The sequence below is a fragment of the Tachypleus tridentatus genome, chromosome 12, assembly GCF_004210375.1.
Source record: "Tachypleus tridentatus isolate NWPU-2018 chromosome 12, ASM421037v1, whole genome shotgun sequence".
Classification (NCBI taxonomy): Eukaryota; Metazoa; Arthropoda; class Merostomata; order Xiphosura; family Limulidae; genus Tachypleus; species Tachypleus tridentatus.
The window spans coordinates 71187579-71207495 of record NC_134836.1 but is presented as its reverse complement, the minus strand read 5'-3'; the positions used below and the strand labels follow the sequence as shown (position 1 = coordinate 71207495).

General features: G+C 33.0%; 1 protein-coding gene and 1 long non-coding RNA gene across 2 annotated transcripts; both read right to left on the bottom strand.

The window, feature by feature from the left end:
- Positions 1–4477: 4477 nt before the first annotated feature.
- LOC143235264 (alpha-tocopherol transfer protein-like) lies at positions 4478–7859 on the bottom strand. The gene is made up of 4 exons (XM_076473236.1): positions 7761–7859; positions 7101–7343; positions 6528–6721; positions 4478–5290 (listed from the first exon to the last, which is right to left on the bottom strand). Exons 1-4 carry the CDS (start codon positions 7816–7818, stop codon positions 5123–5125), a joined length of 663 nt encoding a protein of 220 aa, XP_076329351.1. The 5' UTR covers positions 7819–7859; the 3' UTR covers positions 4478–5122.
- Positions 7860–7872: 13 nt separating this feature from the next.
- On the bottom strand, positions 7873–15699 carry LOC143235263 (uncharacterized). Its single transcript, XR_013018990.1, has 3 exons — positions 15408–15699; positions 9222–9407; positions 7873–7937 (listed from the first exon to the last, which is right to left on the bottom strand). It is a non-coding gene; the product is annotated as an uncharacterized LOC143235263 (long non-coding RNA).
- Between the last annotated feature and the right edge of the window lie 4218 nt (positions 15700–19917).

Genomic DNA, 19917 nt, shown 5'->3' with positions numbered 1-19917 from the left:
ATTGTTTTGCATCTTTGGGTGGGAGAGAAAGATGTATCTGAAGAAATGCCTGTATTTGAAACCAAAGGATGTGGATCTTGGGTTTGTTGGAATGCATGGGAGGAACAGAGATGGGTGTAGAAGTTGATTCATCAACCTTTTTTAAACATGGAGGTCAAAGGCTTTTCATTTGTTTGGAAATGATTCTCTTGAAGCACAGAGAGATCTGTCTGCACTTAGTTGTAGTTGAATGAAAGGCAGCAGCATATGTTCAAGATGAAGTGGCAGACAGCAATTTCCAAACCTCAGGATAACTAATGTTTTCAAATGCTGCACCTCTTTCCTCCAACCATTTAGGGCAAGAACAAAAGTAGGAAGGGATGAGAACCATTGCAGTTGACACAATGTGGGTCCATGTCACACTCATGGCATCGTTGATCCTTGCCACCACAACGGCGTCCTTGAGTGGCCAAACCTCTGACACTGGAAACATCAGTGAGAGTTTGGAATGTACAATATACCCATAACTTAGGTAATCTGCCTTGATGGTGGAAGGTGCACGTGGTTAAATGTAAATGTTAAAAATAAGGATATTTATTAGGCAATGTAACTCCATCTTTGCAAGTGGAGATCGCTTGCACAGAAACTCCTTGGTGGAAAGACCAGCGAGAATCTCTGACTGGGGATGTTCCAATCCCTCTCAACAATAACTCCTCATGATGAATTCAAGGTAGCATGAGGAACCTCAATAGGCACATACCCAACTGCCTTTGAATTCAAGAGGAGTTCACTGTGTTGGGATGTGGATGTTTCCAACCAATATGTCTCCCGATCGCTTCTTTACTGACTTTGGAGCCAGCAAGTCCCTCTAGGCCCTTCTGAATAAAAAGGTGGACATTTGCCCTAAAGGTTTTCTGAAAGGAATGTAATATAAGAAAATGAAATGATGTGTTACAGATGTTGAATATTGCTGTTCAGAGTCTTCAAGATGTGGTTGTTTACCTATTGACTGTTTTTCACTACTTTATTTAAATTTTTTCGTGGAGGATCCGTGAGGAAAAAAAAAATTTCAGTGCCCACTGACCCCACCCCATGGAGCCGTCTGAGGGGGCACTACAATGTCATACAAGGACATCCCAGCAGCCAGGGGTTTAGTGAGCACAAAACCAAACACCAGCATCAGACACAATGTACACAATACCCGTTGAGAACTTCCACTGGTTCTTGATTGACTCTAGCCCAAGTGGACCAACCAATTGACAAGGGGGGCCACCCAAAGGCTGCCGTCTACAGAATTCAAGACCAAGTGTGGTGTGTTAGGGTTGGACCCCTCAACCAGCAGGATCCTCTGCTCCCCTTCAGGGTCACCTCACAGCAAAAAACCGTGGGTGGATGTTTGATCTCAGAGAAGGTAACCAGAAATAACAGAACCTTCCCTGGGAGATTCCCTCACCATGTACAGGTATCCACACCAAGGGGACATCAGAAGATGCCATAAACAATGACAAATTAAAAGTGGGTTTGCTGAAATGATATGAATTTACAAAAGAAAATAATTTTCCAGAAGTTCAGAGAAGTCAAACAAAACACCAGAGAATCTATATTTCAGTTGGTGATACATCTCTGGCAGTACTTCACAAGATGGACTAATAAGTTTTGAAGGACTGGAAAATCTACTAATGTGAACAGTTTGCAATCATGTGCTCAACAGACATCTCACTGCCAAGAGATGTGGAGGACAATAAATCTGGCAGAACAGTATGTTAAAGCCCATGGAGGGATTATAACTGGAATAAACTGAAAAATTTGAAATCAGTAACAGCTGATCAAAAGCAAAAGTCTAGCAAAATCTGATAGGTGTTTATGTCCATTACCAGCAAGCAACAACAGAAGTATCAGCATAAAACAGCTGGAGCTACTTACAAAGAGATAAGTGGTAAAACAAGAAAAGAGTGATTAGCAGTTGCTGCTGTCAGGAAGAAACAGAATCAACACAACTTTATCAGATCCACCACAAAGTGGAAGTCCCATTTTCACGAATGATCAATGCATGAATTATAGTCAGCCCAAGTAAACAAATGAATCAACAGTGCCAGTAGTGATTGCAGCATGGTACAAATAGAGAGGTGGTGACAAATCATGATATGCCAGTATAGGAAGGCTATGTCAGAGGTAAGAAGGTGAAGGTTCTACAATACACTGGATGCATTAAGACAGCAGTGAGAACCAGTTTAGTATCTGCTAACTAGATGACTGATGGTACACTTATGTGTGATAATTGATGGAACAGTGAGAAAGTTTTCAGAGCAAATATAAATGTATATACTCCATATTATGTTAGAGACCTTGATGCCATGTGTATGAAGACACCAATATACAACTGGGTGGTAGGAAACATGGTAAGAATCAAAATGAACTAGGCAAAAAGAAGTCTGCCAAAGAGACTGCAATCAGCAGAAGAGCTCAAAGGTAAAAAAAACAAACAAGACAATGAGTCTCAAAAAGTGACATTCAGAATATAGGTTGATGGGAACTGAAGGAAGTACAGAAGAAAGACTCTTTACTGTAGAAACTTTGGTACAATGCCCAAGAGGAAGTCAAATACAAGATAAAGATGAATAAATGGGATCCTACCAAGGTGAAAGAAGCCCTTGGAGACACATTGTTAGGAGAAATAAACAAAGGAGCCTTGTTGACTATACAAAAGAAGCCCCAGTACATGATATGAAAACTGTCTTTGTATATGATGAAAAAATATTTTAAGTATTTCTCCTGAATAGGGGCTTGTGTCAAATATAAAAGACTGTTTAGGGAAGTATTATTAATTAATTTATGTTTTAATTCATTGATGTTGAGGCTATTGAGCATTACTTTTGTAAACCACTGATGGAGATTTCTAGAAGATTTAAGTGACAGACATATGAGTAGCTGTGGCCAGATGAGTGGAAACAGAGTAAAAGTAAGGCCATGAGAGAGAGAGGAGTTTGGTCAAAGAAAACAAAATTACCAATCATAGGAGTTAACAGCCTAACAGTTCACATGTTAGAGTGAGATTAACAGTTTGAAAGAGATAAGGAGAATAATTTGTCTTGTCAAAGGCTTTCTAAACTAACTAAACTTCGGTTGTGTGGAGCTCACAAAAAGCAGATGGTTATTGGAAGTATGAAGAGCAGATGGTTATCAGAAAGTCAAGATACAACTAAGGTAGCTTATGCAACAGCAAAGTGAATTATATATTGATATTGTTGCTACAGAAATAAAGAAAAATGTTTGGCTTGTCAACTGAATTTTAAAGAAATTGGCCCAGATGAACTTTTGACTGAAGGAAAAGAAAAGAATGGCCTATCAGTTGCTATGTTATAGTGAGATTAACAGTTTGAAAGAGATAAAAATAACTTGTCTCATCAAAGAGTATTTATTCTAAAGCAACTGAACATGTCTGTGTGGACTTTGACAGAAAGCAAATGATTATTGTAAGTTCAGGATACAAATGTAGTAACTCAAGCAACAGTGTAAGTGAATTATACACATATATTACTTACATAAAAATAGTTTGGCTTGTAAAATAAATTCTAAAGCAATCAAATTGGCGTAAGTTGAATTTTGACAAAATGAGAACTGTGTAGTGTTCAAAATATTACTATGATCTCCATAATATAAATACTTTTTTGTATACATGTTTAACTTTTTTTGAATATATATGTATAATTTTAAAATAAGTGGTGTGTGTTATTCATTTATTGTTGAATTTATCACCAATAAGTTACAGACACCTACTGCAAAAATCCTTAGACCAACACAATCATATATTTACATTACTCTATATTACTAAAATAGTTTCTGATACTAAGAAACTATTATTTTGATACTATGAACAAATACAAAGTTCAAGTTATCATTCAATTCACCATAAGTCATGGAATCATGTCGGTTTAAAGGAATTCCATTCTTCATCAGTAACCCTGAACAAAAATAAGGCTAGGCTTCATTATAGTTGTGAAGTGTATTTACATATAAATGCTGTTCTTCTGTCACTTACTTACTGGCCTAACAAACTTGGTATTTATCTTGGCAAACTGATAAAAGTTAGTTTTAGTCATTGTAAGGTATCTTATTTGAAAGTGAAATGTCATGATATCAAATGTACATAGTTATGTATTTATTCCTGTCATGCATATATTAATAACTACTGGTATCAGATGTTTCGAACAAATGGAGTTTCATTAATTTTTGCCACTCAATCTGAATTATGCAGGTACTTTGTTATTCCCTGAAAGCACCTAGGTATAGAAATTTTGAAAAAAAAAAAGGCTGATTAGTGAAATATTTAATCTAGCTGATACATTTTGTATTTATGCTCAAGGCAATATATAAAACAGTATCTCTCAACTCTCACTAATACGCTGTTTTATTTTTCTCCATACCGTAACATGCACAAATGTTAGGACAAGAGAATATTCTGTAACTTAATATTAATAAAATTTTGATGTTTCACTTGTGATTTACCTCCCATTGTTCTATAGAAGTAGCCCAAATTCTAGTTTTTGGGTTTGTCCTAACACATTTGAACACTACTGTGTAAATGTCAGTTTTCACTAACAGTATCATGCATGCAGACATAAAAAACACTAATAATATCGTGTTTTGACAAATAATCTGAATTCATTAAACTACTGCTAGGAACTGTTTTATGTTTCAAGGAAAGAAAATATTATTCAATTAACAGAAATGCAAATTTTTAAACTAGGCCTATACAAACTTTGAGTCCTTGAGAAGGGACAACAGACAAGTTCTAATGTCAATGGAGTAAATTAAAAAAATAGAGTTGTCTTCTCTACAAGTACAGTTATAGCTGTACAAATGAAAATGACAAAAATATTCTGTGCTAAAAAGGAAGCTAATGTTACATAAATAATTATCTGTTATATTCTCCTTCTTAGAAACATTACTCCGAGAAATTTTTAAAAGTAACATTTCTATTATGTCTCTGATCAAATTGTTGCAACTAAACATTCTGGAAAAAATATCTAAATAAGCTTGGTTTCATCTACCAGCTAACAACATTGCTTTTGCTAATAAACTGCCTTGTTCTTCTGACCTACAGTGACTGTTGAAATGAGATGAATATATTATTACTTACTAATTATAGTGTAGCATACCCAAACTCTACTGGTATTTCTGAAGAAAAAAAATCACATACCCGATTTTTCAGCTTTTCACTAAGAAATGGTTTCACCAGTGCAAACAAGATATCAAACACTGCTGGTTCATTGATTATGTGGATCCCTTTAAACCGACCCGGGAAACAGTTCTTCAGTTTATAAAAACAAAGTATGTTGATTATTAATTATGCAAACTTTATAGGAAATAAGTTATTCTTACTAATGTAACTAATTATTCTTAAGTGAGTTACCATGAGTTAAAGAAGTCATTTCAAATACTTACATATTCACAAACAAGACACGTAATCTATGTTCTTACACTAGAAAGATAAACTCAAGACTTGGTCTAAATTCTATTTCCAAATAACTTACTTATTTTCTTGGTTATATTAAAAATCTATCCTTAACACATTTGTCTATTTTAAAGTTGCAAGATTTACTATAAAATGTTTTTCTGAAATAAGGTTTCTGATTTCACAATTAGTCAGTTCAACCTGTTGCTAAATACAAAACAATTGGCTGTTTCTGCTGTGCCAATCACAGGAATCAAAGCCTGATTCATAGTTATAATCCCCAAGTTTACTACTGAGCCAACAGGACAATTGCAAATGAGATCTTAAATTAAAAGACTTCCTTCTATAAGTATGCTTCACATCAAAACACACTATTCATTTATTAAACTATGTTAGTGTGATTACTAAAATAGTATTGTATGTACTGTATAAAATAATTCCTTCACAGTATGAGAGTTATGGCCTAAGCCTTTTTATAAAAATATGGTCAATAAATTGTAAATGACCATGGCAACAATGATGAACTATAAATAACTGCAACTGGGAGTTAGCTACTTCTAGACAATAAATAATTCTACTTAAAACTTCCATATAGCAAACATTTTATACAATAATTATAATCAAATTATTTATTACTTTTTAAAAAAAATTAAAACAACAAAGTTTTGTAAATTTGTTCAGACAAGGAAAGATTAGAGATATGCAACCTAAAATTGTAGAAAATATACAATAAACAAACCTTGTAACCTGAAATTAATTTAGGGACTTCAGGTTCACAAACACTTATTTATGACAACATAATAAGACATCCAGTGAAGGTTTATACTATCGAATTTTAGAGAATTAGGTTGAGTTTTTGTATTTAACTTTCCATATTACAATCAAAACAGTCGTATACCAGGGATGTACGTGTAATATTTACCAATAAACACATTCTATATTTGGTACAAGAGCATGTAAAAAATGTACCAATATCAACCTACAATTTGGTGGATGCTATTGATATGGTGTTAATTAAAATATTCAAGTTTCCAATCTAATTCAAAGTCTGTCAAGAGTATTGCAAGTGTATTTTTATCTTCTGTTATACTACCTGTATTAGAAGCACCATCCTTCGACAATGTGCTGGACTCATCTGTCTGATGTGATGAAAACCAAACTCTTTGAGGTCAAGCAGTGCAATAATACCATTGATTTGAGTGGCAGGATCTTCAATTGCCTTTTCAAGACACAAAAGGTTAGCCCTATAGATGTCATTAGCTGAATGTTTTGCTGGATCCCAAATACCTAGCAGAAAAAGAACAACCTTTATCCCATGAGTCTTACTACATTAGATGCATGTCACATCATTTATACAATTATAGGTTACCAGCCTTATTTATGTACAAATGTTTATGAATCTATTAAACTTCTATTTGTTGGCCACATACACTAAAACTATATATACATATATATAGGCTAGTAACTTTTAAAAAAATATCAAATTTTTGAAATAGTAATCAATTGCATTTTTAATATTGTTGAAGAAATAAGATATCCGGCTGATAAACACAGAATTTAGTCTTTTAATAATGACAAAAATATCAATCTTATTGTGGCTGTTATTTGACATGAAAATATATATATTTTTGTAAATGTTTCAAACAACAATACATAAATGTTTTACCCCCTCTGATTACGAAGATGGCATGACCCTCGCTATCACGATGTTGTAAGAATCCTTCAAGGTTAGCACTAAACACATCTTTCAGGGCAGAAGGCACAAAATCTTTGAAAAGCTCAGGATTGTTGTCACGTAGTATATAATACTGTTTTATGAGTCTGAAGGCACGGTCATAATCAAACTTTCGAGCTCTTAGAAATCGAAGCAGAAAGTTGTCATCTGATGGCACAATCAAATTAGGTTCTTCTGATAATAACAGAAAAAAAACATTTTAGGGACAATTTCAAAAAGTGTAACAGTTAACAAATACATAATAAAATATTACATTAAAAAATAATAACAACTGGAATACTACATTAACAGTATCAGCTTAATTTGTTGAAAATCATAGTCTCATGGTATAGTAAAAGACTAAAGTGGAATCACTGAAGATGCATCATTCTCACAATTTTACTTGAACCTGACAATCAAAGTTTGTGATAAAATTTTATGAAATTCATATAAAACTGAAATTATTGCTCGAAATATAACAAACAAAACTTATTAAACCTTTGATTCTTTTTTATTTTCTGTGTTTAGACTGGTACATTTCTTTTAATATCAATAAGTGATATAGAAAAAGAAAGTCTCCATATAGTAATATCACACAAATTAAAAATGTACCCTGCAACATTTCTCTGAGCGCTTGGATATCACGAGCTCTCCATTCTGGTTTCTCCATGAGTTCTCTTTCTGCTTTCTTTTCTAAAGGCCTGAGATAAACTAAAACTGGCAGCACGTGTCTAAAATTTCCAGTCCTATTTGGCCTCCATCTGCTGAACTTGTGTTTTTATCCATCTCCTATAATATAAAATATTACAATACTAGGAAGTGACTTCAACATTTACAGTTTCAGATTGGTTAGTCATAAAAGACAATAATACAATTTTCTTGATTAACAGAATAATATATTTAATCATGTAAGTGTTCTTAATAAATATATTATTCTGTTAATATATTTATTTTACTTACATGATTAAATATTTATTACAATACTAAAAACATGGATATTAGGCTTAAAAATACATTGAATTTTCCCTAACACAAGTATCAACAAACACAATTATCTTACAAAGACTTCTTTAGGTTATGTATGTCTTATGTTAAGAATTTACAATTTCATTCTGAATATCCTGCCTTCTTTCTCGAGTATTCTGGAAATTTTATTAAAATACTGCATGTATTATATCGAAAAGAAAAAGATGCCTAAACATTTGTATGGACATAAACGTGCAAAAATTAGTGATTTTGTTACAGTAAGTTATACAGTGCCTTTTATATTTCAGTTAACATTCTGTGTATTTCAGAGCGACTGGTATAGGTATTAACACTTATCTCTCCTTATCAGTAAAAGTGTTAATACCCATACCAACCAGTTCGAGATACATTTTTATTTCAAGTGAGTTTCTCATCATCAAGAATCATTTAACATTCAATAAAAAGTGAGCTGTTACACAGTTGACAGTGATTCTACACATTCACGAAATAGTTCTGAGAAACTTAAATAAAATCTAGAAAAAAAATTCTAATATGAAACATTGAAGATATACTGGTTAACAATATAAAAGGCTTAATTAAACTAAATAGAATACATCAGTGCTTTATGTCATTTCTGTTTTATAAATAATGTACATTTTATGGCATTTAATATTAATTCACTGCTTCAACAAATATACATAGGATTGTGTATAATGTTTACTTCCCATTTTGGTTTTACACGAACGTGAAATGATAACTGTATATGACTCACATTTAACATCACACTCATTGAACACGTTACGACCGTGCACAATACATGGATCTGTCACATTCACACTTTGCAAAGGCCTTAATATTTCTTACACTCTTCACTATTAATTCAACATTAAAATATTTAACGTGCGCTTGCTTGACTTTAACAGATGTTTTAATTACTAATGACTTCATTAACACAGTTTAATCAGCAGTTTGACTAACTAACTTATAGACAAAACTGAAAGACATGAAGTAAACCAAATGTATTAATAACTTGCTAAGTACTGACTTATGCTGCAATATACAAATATAACAAACATTCCTATCTTCTGGTAGTATTTTGATATTTACTTTAAGATTATTCTTTGCCTTGTACTTGTGTAAGTTTCATATGATATGGAGTTGATAAAACCATTTATTTAGTTCTCACTGCCTTTCAGAGCGGATGTTGCCATAATTGTATGTTATGCAAGGTTGTCAACAGCAGCATCCTTCAGTGGTCATTTCAGTTATTACATCTGGATGTCACAGCCTCATCTATTTTAAAATGAAAATAGCAAATTACTTGGGTGACACTAGTTGCTATGGATAAATGCAACATTTCTTGTGAACTAACAAAGATACAGATGTTCTGGAACCAGATCTTGGAAGGAGAAGCAACTGAGAAAAGCAGTTAAGGCAACAATTCTCTCTGCGAGGAGAAGCAATTATAAACAGTTAATCTGGGTTTAGTGTTTATAAAAAAGACTATTAATTTTGTGTCTAGTCTCATTATCTCACTTAACATCAGTACTCAGTAAGTAAAAGATTTAACAGGATTTTGCAATTGATATTTAGACCAAATATTTAGTTATTAAATAGACGTATCTGACAGTTCAAGAGTTAACTCAGCTACACCTGAATACACCACAGCTCCAACTTGTATCAACTAAATATTTTTAAATACACGTTTAAGCAAAAAGAAACTATATGTATATAAATTCAATAAGGTTAAGGGTGAAAGTTCATGTCTCTGAATGTATAACACAAAGGTTGAAGTAATTCTGAAATCTAAGCAAAATTGCTTCTCCATTGAATTAATAAACTTGTGAAATGGACTACCAGATGATGCAACACACATTGTCAGTTGAAATAAACTGAAATACAAATGTATGCAAGGTAAAATTGTAATTTTCTCATGCTAATATTTTATAAATACCTACATTTTGAAAAAATAAATGTTCGTACAAGTCATCTTTACACAATAAACAATGGAGATCTCAACAACAAGATGTTTTTTTTATACACAAAGAGTAACAATGATTTGTACAAACCTGAAACTTTTCTATAAATAGGTTTTACTTAACTGTTACATTTTATTTATAAGTGAAACCTTAGGCCTATTGGCAAAATTCTTTAGTGTATATATTCTGCATAATTTTGTTACAGCCCTGATCCAAATTCTTACCAATTTCAAACACAAAAATGAAGTTCTCCCAACAGCAGTGCTGGAAATTTTATTGCAGTCAGGTAAAAAACAAGTGTTATTAAACATATACAATATGAAATAGGCTATTTTGCATTTAAGAAATGTTTGTTTATTCCTTTTAATTACAGAGATAACCAAAATTACATCAGGCTCTTTTTGTATAGCTCTGTATCAGTCTAATGCTATTTGAACCACCATTAAATACATCACTCAGTCTGATGTTTGACTGTATGACTACCTTTTGTACCCCAAAATTAACACTTTCATATCAATGGGAATCTGAAAAAATCCTAAAAGACTAAACCATGATATCTCAAATGGGAGAGGGGCAGAGATCTCTAATGGAAGACTGTCGCACAAGCCATTGGACATACTCAAGTCCTATTCCATAGAAAACAAGTCCAAGTCTCTAAGACTCTCCTGAGAACTAAAAAAAGATGTACACATATCAGTTTCAGAACTAAGTTATCAGTTCTTCTAAGATGTTGATATCTTTGTAGTAATAAAGTACCATAACTACACAGAATACTCTGGTTCTCTCTCAGTCTGGGACAAGGTTACCATAACTTTACTGTTCTTTAATTAAGAAATGTAACTGAGATACATTATTAACATCAGCCATATTATATTAAAAAAAAAAACTCCAACATAATAGTAAGAAAAAACTAAATAATTCCCTAATCATATTACAACTGTTAAAGTGCTTTTCTAAATCACTTCTGATAACAGATCCGAACATCTTGAAACCAACAGAAGACAAACTTCTTGGTATATTATTTCCACAAACTTCTCTACTGCCCTTTTTTGTAAACATAACAAAAGATAGTACTAGAATTCTATTAAAATTTTTCAAGAACTTTAAAAATAAAAAGTCCGAACTAGTTCTTTTTTCAAGCATTTTCTGAGGTTTACAATAACCCTAATTTGTTCAAGAAATTTTAGCCACAAAGAATTTTCCAACTTTTGTAAAAGTTTCTTCTAGCAACAAGATATTTGAAGAAATTCATAGTTTAGTAACTGCTTCTTACATTTTATGATAAATACAATAAGAAATGTGCACTTTAGCTGTTCACTCTCTTCAAACACACCCGAGTTAATGGGTGAAAACACCAGTAAAAACGTTATCATTTTTCAAGTGCACAAAGGTTATTTGGTGATTTTATACACCTCTAAAATTATAGTTTGACTATCTTGATTATCAAATTTAAGAATGGTATCTTGAATGCAGAGAAATGCAAGTCCTCAGAGCCAGGACATCACTAATATATCATAAACAAAATCATGAAAGATATTGCTTATAACAGGCAAACATGTTTCTCTGCACAGTTGTAATAGGTTCCCTGCAGAGATTTAAATGAAATGTTAAGTTGAGCTAGCAAAACAAAGCCATCTTAGCTGCTTGTTTTGAGGAAGGTTGGTTACATCATGAACATAAAGGCATGTCAACTGCTTTGACACATATGGTACATTCATTTTATTCACAAAGGATACAATGAGGCCACTTGGTCCATTTAAGCTATTCCATTTTCTACCAGTACCCCACTTAAAACTATATTAAAAACTTATTTTTGTATATCAAATTCTAATCCAAAAAATATTTTTCAACTATTTTCCTAAAACTCCTTCAATAATACAGTTTATAAAAATTTGAAGAACTATTCAACAGGTTAAGTAATCTGTGAGAAAAGTATCAAAGCATTAACTGGGGTTGTTTTTATATATTGAATTTGTGTCCTCTAGTTTTAGGGTTCACAAGTTTTCTGAAGTCATTATCTAAATGTATGGATTCTAAACAACTAACAGTCTAAAACACTTGAATCATGTGTTCCTAAACTCTTCTTAACTACAATAGAAACATGTTAAGATATTAACATATTTTTATATGACTGTAGCTTCAAATATTTAATTATTCTGCTATCACCTTTTCTCCGAACCTTTGCCAACAACTTAACGCATTTTTTAGATAACATTATGTAACAAAATTTTTACTTTTTCTTGTTCCTGGGCAGAGTTATTTCTCAATTGCTTATCCCTAAAGAAAATGAAAAAGACCTATTTTTATCTTCAAACTTTGTTTTTGTGACCTGGGAGCAAATAACAAAAACATGATGGGAGACTATATTTGGGGGCTGATACGTGAAAGTGATTTACATTACAGTTGCAAATCTCGAGAAACTACTCACTTCTAAACATTTTTGTGTAACTTTAGTATAAATACATGTAAATCTTGATTCATATGTTGTTTTATTCAGACCTTATGTAAATGCAAATGTGCAAATTTACCATTGTTACATAGAAAATAGGTTAATTTCTAAATGTCATTATCCAGGTCAGAAAAGCAAAGTTTGAAAAGAATAATGTCCATTTTCTGTACTTTTACAACATAAGCAATTAAGAAAAGCACATACTATCCAGGAACAACATTTGTGTTACATAGTGTAAAGTGACCAATTAGAACACAATAATATCAAATGAGGCTAAACCAGTCCTTGTAGGGTGAACTGATGGCCTAATTGTACACAGTATTTTCTATGTATACACGTACAATCTGTTTGCTTTATGAATAGCTCATACATACAGACTAAAAGACATTAGGTTTTGTACTTTATGTCCAGATCTTTTTCCTTATCAACTCTGATTAAATATTCCTCTGTAAGGCTATAAAAATTAATTTTTATGACAACCAATATGCATTACCTTATGTTTAATAAAATTAAAATACACTTGCCAGAAGACTAAACACTTCAAATTTCTCTGCAAAACTTTCACTTCTTGAAATTTAAAACATTCATTAATGTCATAACATTTGGACACTTAACAAACTTGTTTGTTATATCTTTATTAATATCATTGATGAGAATTAGCAAATAACCTAATTCAGAACCAGAAGATATTCTGCTTGTAACCCAAACGTACTGTAATTTCATCCCACTTACAATGACTGTCTGTTTTCTACCACCAAGTCAACTATAATCCATTTAACTAGCTTATATCCTGTGCTAACAACTGCAATCATTCTTAAATTACTCTTAGGTATTACGTCATTAAAGAAAATTTATCAATATTAAAGACTATTGCATTGAAAATCTATGCTGTAATGACACAAATCTTGTCTTTTTCTTTAATTGTAAGCTCTAATAATTTCTCAATCACTTAATTATGGTAACTATTTGTACATTATATTTTCTCCTTGAAAATTACTGGCTTACATGAGCTAGTCTCCAACCTACTGGCACATCACCATTAATGGTGAAATCATTAAAATTCAAGGTTAGTATCTCATAAACCTGCTATTTCATTTCCTGCTTTATCCTAGAACAAACATCTGGCCCTGGTGTCATATCTTCCATCAGTTTTTCAATCTTGTACCTCACAAGCTTAATACTAGCTTCAAGGAGAGATAGCCATCTTTCCTCGGTAAAACCAATAATGAAAAAAAGCATTTAGACATTCAACCATCTCATAACCATTAAAATAAATTCTCCAATCTTCATTTTTAAAAGTAAACTTAAGTGTTTTTAGATGTTTTCAGGTGGGCAATGAATAATTACATACATTAAAGAAACTATATGCTCGTGGGAGTGATAGGTGGATATAGGTAGATGGAAGTTTGATGAAGCTACCAAGTCAGCCACAGTGAGCCAAGGGGCATCTTCTTACACATATGTTAAGTAGGTGTGTTAATTTGAAGGACAGAAAGTGTAGTAAGAGCTTACGTTATGATATACTGACTCTAAAGGTCACATATAAGCAAGATAAATTGAAGTTTAAGAGCCATTCCATTAATCTAATCTAACAAGGTCCAGTTATCCTTATTCATCACAATAAGTTCTGTCACTAAATTCTAAACCTAAATCTCAATCATATAGCAGGTACATAACTAAGCCAACCAACACCTGCAGCTCATGTTGCAGTCAAGCTTATGTTCGTTAGTTATCACTCTATTTAGTTTACTGTTGGTCACAATCTATAAATAAAATGTACATTTTCACACAGCTTTGTCCACACTTCTAGTTCTATTACACAGTATACACAAATCAACTGTTTCATTTTAAAATATGATACTCACTTATTTTAATTATATAATATTGCATACTTTCAAGATAATGAAATTCAATTAAATGTTTTTTGTTTTTAAAATTAAAAAAAGAGCTTTTTTTGTCAAAAACTGGCAGTTACTCTTATGTTACATAGCAGTGTAGTAGTAGAAGTAAAACAGTACATGTTGGTCAAATGACTGCTTGTTTTCACATGGAAATAACATATGAAAGTACGTTAGGTTAAATTACATGTAATCATAGGCTTAACTGAGACTAAAGGATAAATGATAGTTACAAAATATTCTTAAAATAAAGATGGCAGTGTACCCTCTTCACGGCGGTCCGGGTCCTATTAAAATATTGTACAGACCTAGTACATAGTAATAACCGTCAAGTAAGAGGTGTGCGTGTGTGTTTTACTTATAGCAATGCCACATCGGTCTATCTGCTGAGCCTACTGAGAGGAATCGAACCCCGATTTTAACGCTGTAAATCTGAGACTCACCGCTTTACTAGCGGAGGTTAATAGGTGTGCTGATGACATAGTTTAAAATTAAATGTGGCTTTTATTAAAGTATGTTAGCACACAGTTACAATCTGTTATATCGATCATCTAAGCTAACCTGATATTCAATTTAAAACCAGTAACTGAATAAAGATATGGCCAGTTTCATCAGCTGAAAAGCCGTGTAATAACTCATATCACATTCATAATAGTGTATCTGTAAGTGTAACAACATATTAGATTATTTAAACGAGCGTTTCTTAGCATTTATGATATCCTAGATCAGCTCGCTGTTTCCTCTATATGTCGCGCACCAATGAAACTCACAAAATGCAAATACAACAAAAACACATTTAGATCACATATAAATTTTCTGTCACTTTTTTTGCTCGCGAGTTTTTGCGAAATCTCTCACACTGATAAGTTGTTGTGACGGACCGAAAGTTGAAAAACACTGATTTTTCAGACACATCAGGTGCTTTGAAATATATTTCTATTCGTCAAGAAAGTACAGGTACACTTACTTGTTAACTTGTAGAACTGGTTGTCGAGTCCTTCTCTTCGAAAATGAAATTTACCGTAATTTAAACTTACGACTGAAAATGGAGGGCACGCCAATGTTAGAATGATAACAGATACAATAATTCTTCATTAACAAAGCTTCCTAAAGTATGATTCGAATTAACCTATTTAAATTGATTTATTTGAACAATAAATAATTTAACCTGTTTTGTCACATTCAACACACACACACAAATGGAACAACATTAACACTTAACAACCAAACCTGTCTTTCACTTTCAGTTTCCTGGTGTTAAAGTTTGTAACTTATCAATATTATCCGTCACCCGTCGAAAATTTTGCTATCAATTTGGTGTTTATTACGGTAGAGAAAAAAAAAAAAAATTAATGTTTGATTGAAAGATCAAGATGTGTAAGAAACTCGGATTATGTTAGAAATTGAATAAATGTTGATAAATTGAGATAAAAAGGAGAAAATAAAAGCTTTAACATTTTAAAAGATTATTTCACGTTTTCTTCCAGCTCAACATTAGCAAACAGGACTATATTTCAATTAGTAAATTAATAATACGCTGGGAGATAAATTTCATGATGAAATTAAATCTATAACCTACTGAGAGTTAACCCGTGTAAAGGTTTTGTTAAAATAATTAATTAACAAATGGACAACTACGCCTTTCAAGATATATACTGACCTAAAGCTGGAATTTGCCTTGAGGCTTTTTCACAACTTCATAATAATTGATTCATAAACAAGGGTTACTGTTGATTCGTAATTCTCGTAGTTAAAAAATAAACTTCAGATGTCTGTTTGTTTCTTTGTTTTTGAATATCGCGCAAAGCTACTCGAGGGCTATCTGCGCTAGCCGTCCCTAATTTTACAGTGTAAGACTAGATAGAGGGAAGGCAGCTAGTCATCACCACCCACCGACAAATCGTGGGCTACTCTTTTACTAACCAATAGTGGGATTGACCGTTACAGTATAACGCCCCCACGGCTGAAAGGGCGAGCATGTTGGTGTGACGGGGATTCGAACCCGCGTCCCTCAGATTACGATTTAAGTGCCTTAACCACCTGGCCATACCGGGCCTCTCATAGTACTTAATTTATCTATCTTTACACATATATTTCTGAGTGGGGGAATATTCGTATGTATCGTTCTCAAAAATAAATTCTATTGAATGGAAGATGTCTCCTCTACATAAACGGTATCTGTGAAACACGTGTACGAAATAACATGCCAGTGCAACAACAAATGCACGCGTCAAACTAAACGCAGTTTAAAATGTTATCTTAACAAACATAAATATTATATACCCCAAAATAAGATAGACATTTACCTCCTGGCAGACCACGTTCAGGAAACTGATCCTAGTATTTCATGTAACGAGGTAAAACCAAATATAGCAGCAGAGTTTAATCTTGAAGAATCTGTTGAAATTGTATATTGTTAACTAAAGCACATTGCATCAGATAGGAATTATGGATCAGTGACTACTTATGTACGGTTGTGGTCTTATGTTTAAAAAGTAATAGTAATAGGTAACCAGCTTCATGTGAGTTTAAAGGTTGTCAGCGCCTGAATGCTTGAAGGAGAAGAGATCAAAGGGTCCCCACCCCCATTGGGAAAGTTATCCTTTAAGGCTGGGAAGGCTATGTGATGTCACAGTTTCACAACTTGATGTCAGGGGGTGAATAATTCCAATATGTGCCACTAGGCTGAGGATAGTTCCACAAAATGGCGTTAGGGGTGGTACATGAAAAGTATGTCGTAGGGTCGAATAGTTCCAAAGTGCGTTTAAATATATATAATTATTATTGTATTTATTACAGTTGGTATGCTCGTAACATGTACTTCATAGTGTACACTATAATTGGTAGTATAGCACTTCTAACTCACAATGTGCTTAGCCAAATAATTTTTCGTAATAACGTAAAATGATCAAACTAGGTACTTGTCTTATGCGTAACATTACGAAGTAAAAAACTACTATTTCATTTTCTATAGTTCTTAACACGATGTTAATCTATTCAATATCGTTAAGGTTAGCTTTAAACAAAGTATTTGAATAGTTAAAATTAACAACTTTTGTATTACAGTTTTATACTTTGTGTAGCATGTTTCGTAGTTTATTCTACATGTATTAATTTAGTTTACCCCCTACATAGCGGAATATGTTTCCTACTAACATAAGCCACTCAAACTTTAGATGCAATTGTAGACATCACATTAACTAACTGTAATACAGTACAGTTAATCTTTATGGTTTATATATATGGCTATTCATACAGTATCTTACAGTTAAATAGTCCTTTTCAGGACTATTTTTTCATATTAACCTAGATATAATTTTGTCTGACTAATATGTAAATATCCAAACATAATATAACTCTGCAACACCTTTATTGAGACCGGCATGGTCAGATGTTTAAGGCACTCGATTAATAATCCGAGGGTCATGGGTTCGAATCCTCGTTACACTAAACATTCTCGTCCTTTCAGCCGTAGGGGTATTATAATGTTACGATCAATCCCACTCTTCCTTGGTAAAAGAGTTGGTGGTGGGTGGTGATGACTAGCTGCCTTCCCTATAGCCTTTAACTGCTAATTTAGGAATGGCCAGTGCAGATAGCCTTCGTGTAGCTTTGCATGAAATTTAAAACAAACCAAACACCTTTATTGGATATATATATAAAACCATGTTTTTCACTCTTACGTCTGTTTTTATTTCCAACCCATTAAACTTAATACGAACATTTTCTCCAACTATGTATAGTAACACTCATGTTACGTTCTGTTAAAAGCTTTTTCAAACGAATAGCTTATTGTAGAATAAATCCGTTCACGTATAGCATCAATTACCATTTTACGTTTTATCATAGCATTGGCTAAGATATCACAGCTCCTGTGATTTTCTGGATATCACGTTCGTGTGGTCATACAAGTATAAAACACAGTTTCTTTACTAAATTATTAGTTTGATGGATCTGTCTCCAAATGACACACACAAGAACAGAGAAGCAACGGTTAGTTGTTGTCTGTAGTTCAGCTCAAAGCTACACAATGGGCTATTTGTGCTCTGTCCACCACAAATATCGAAACTCGGTTTCAATCGTATCACTCCGCAGACATTCCGCTTTGCCACTAGGGGGCAGTAAGCCACGGTTCCTTCCAGGAATAATGACACCACGAGAATTTAAAGTATTATTTTTATTAATGTGTTTTGCATATCAGCAATTCCAAACAACGACGAATTACATTAAGCAAGCTTAAAGTTTGATTGTAGATCGTACAAAATTTTGTTCGTACACATTTTATTCTGCTTATATTAAAATGTACACGAATAATACGATTTAACCTTTGATTTGTACATGTTATACAATCGATTACTCTTATTATTAAAAAAATAGAGGCTTGGCAAAATTTGTGATTGTAAATGATAAACTAGTATGTTTGTCTTCCAAGTTTAACAAAAGTGCAAAAGTTAAACATTTGTAAGATTCAGATAAAACTATATATACTTGATTCGTTTATTGTATTAGAAATATGCATTAGCTATTCTGTGTAATCTTATAAGAAAACAATATTAACTCTTGAAATTACTACGAGCCACTTACATCATAACATAGCTTACACTACTCATGTCGTTACGTATACCTGTTATTCTTTAATTGTTTGTGTTTTGTATCAGACGTTTTAGAATCTGATTTTTGTTGCCTTTGCTTTCAATATGGCTTGACCCGGCATGGCAAGGTGGCGATCGTCTCGTAATTTGAGGGTCACGGGTTCGAATTTCCTCATGCCAACCATGCTCGCCTTTTCAGCCGTGGGGAGTTATAATGTGGCGGTCAATACCACTAATGGCTCGTAAAAGAGAAGCCCAAAAGTTGGCAGTAAGTGGTGATGACTAGCTGCCTTTCATCTAGTTTTACACTACTAAACTGGGACGGCTAGCGCAGATAGCCCTCGTGCAGCTTTGCGCGAAATTAAAAACAAACAAACAGTATGTGTTGATTATTCTATCAGATCATCCCTTAAGTAATGTCCGATTTTGGTTCAGAAAAAGAGAAAGGATTTCAAATGCTGTTAATGCTATTTAATCAGTAATGTATATTCCATTATTATTAAATACTTCCTGCCAACGATTCATAAGCTCTGAATGCCACTTCTATAAAATTCTTGGGGTTTGGAGGAAAAGAATGTAGAGAGTGTAGTTTTGACATCTTCATGTGTTCCAAGCTCTTTCCCATCAAGATAGTTCTGAAACTTAATAATAGATGATAATCAGATGGGGCAAGGTCTAGAGAATAAGGTAGATGTAGAAGTTTTTCCAGTCTATCTCTTCAATCTTCGCAGATGTAATCCTTGCTGTATGGGGCCGTGCATTATCCTGGTGTAACACAACACCTTTGATTGATCAAAGCAGGTCTCTTTTCTTTCACTGCAACATTCAAGCGCTCTAACTGTTGACAAAAGAAGTCTGATGTAATCGTTACATTGAGTGGCAGCA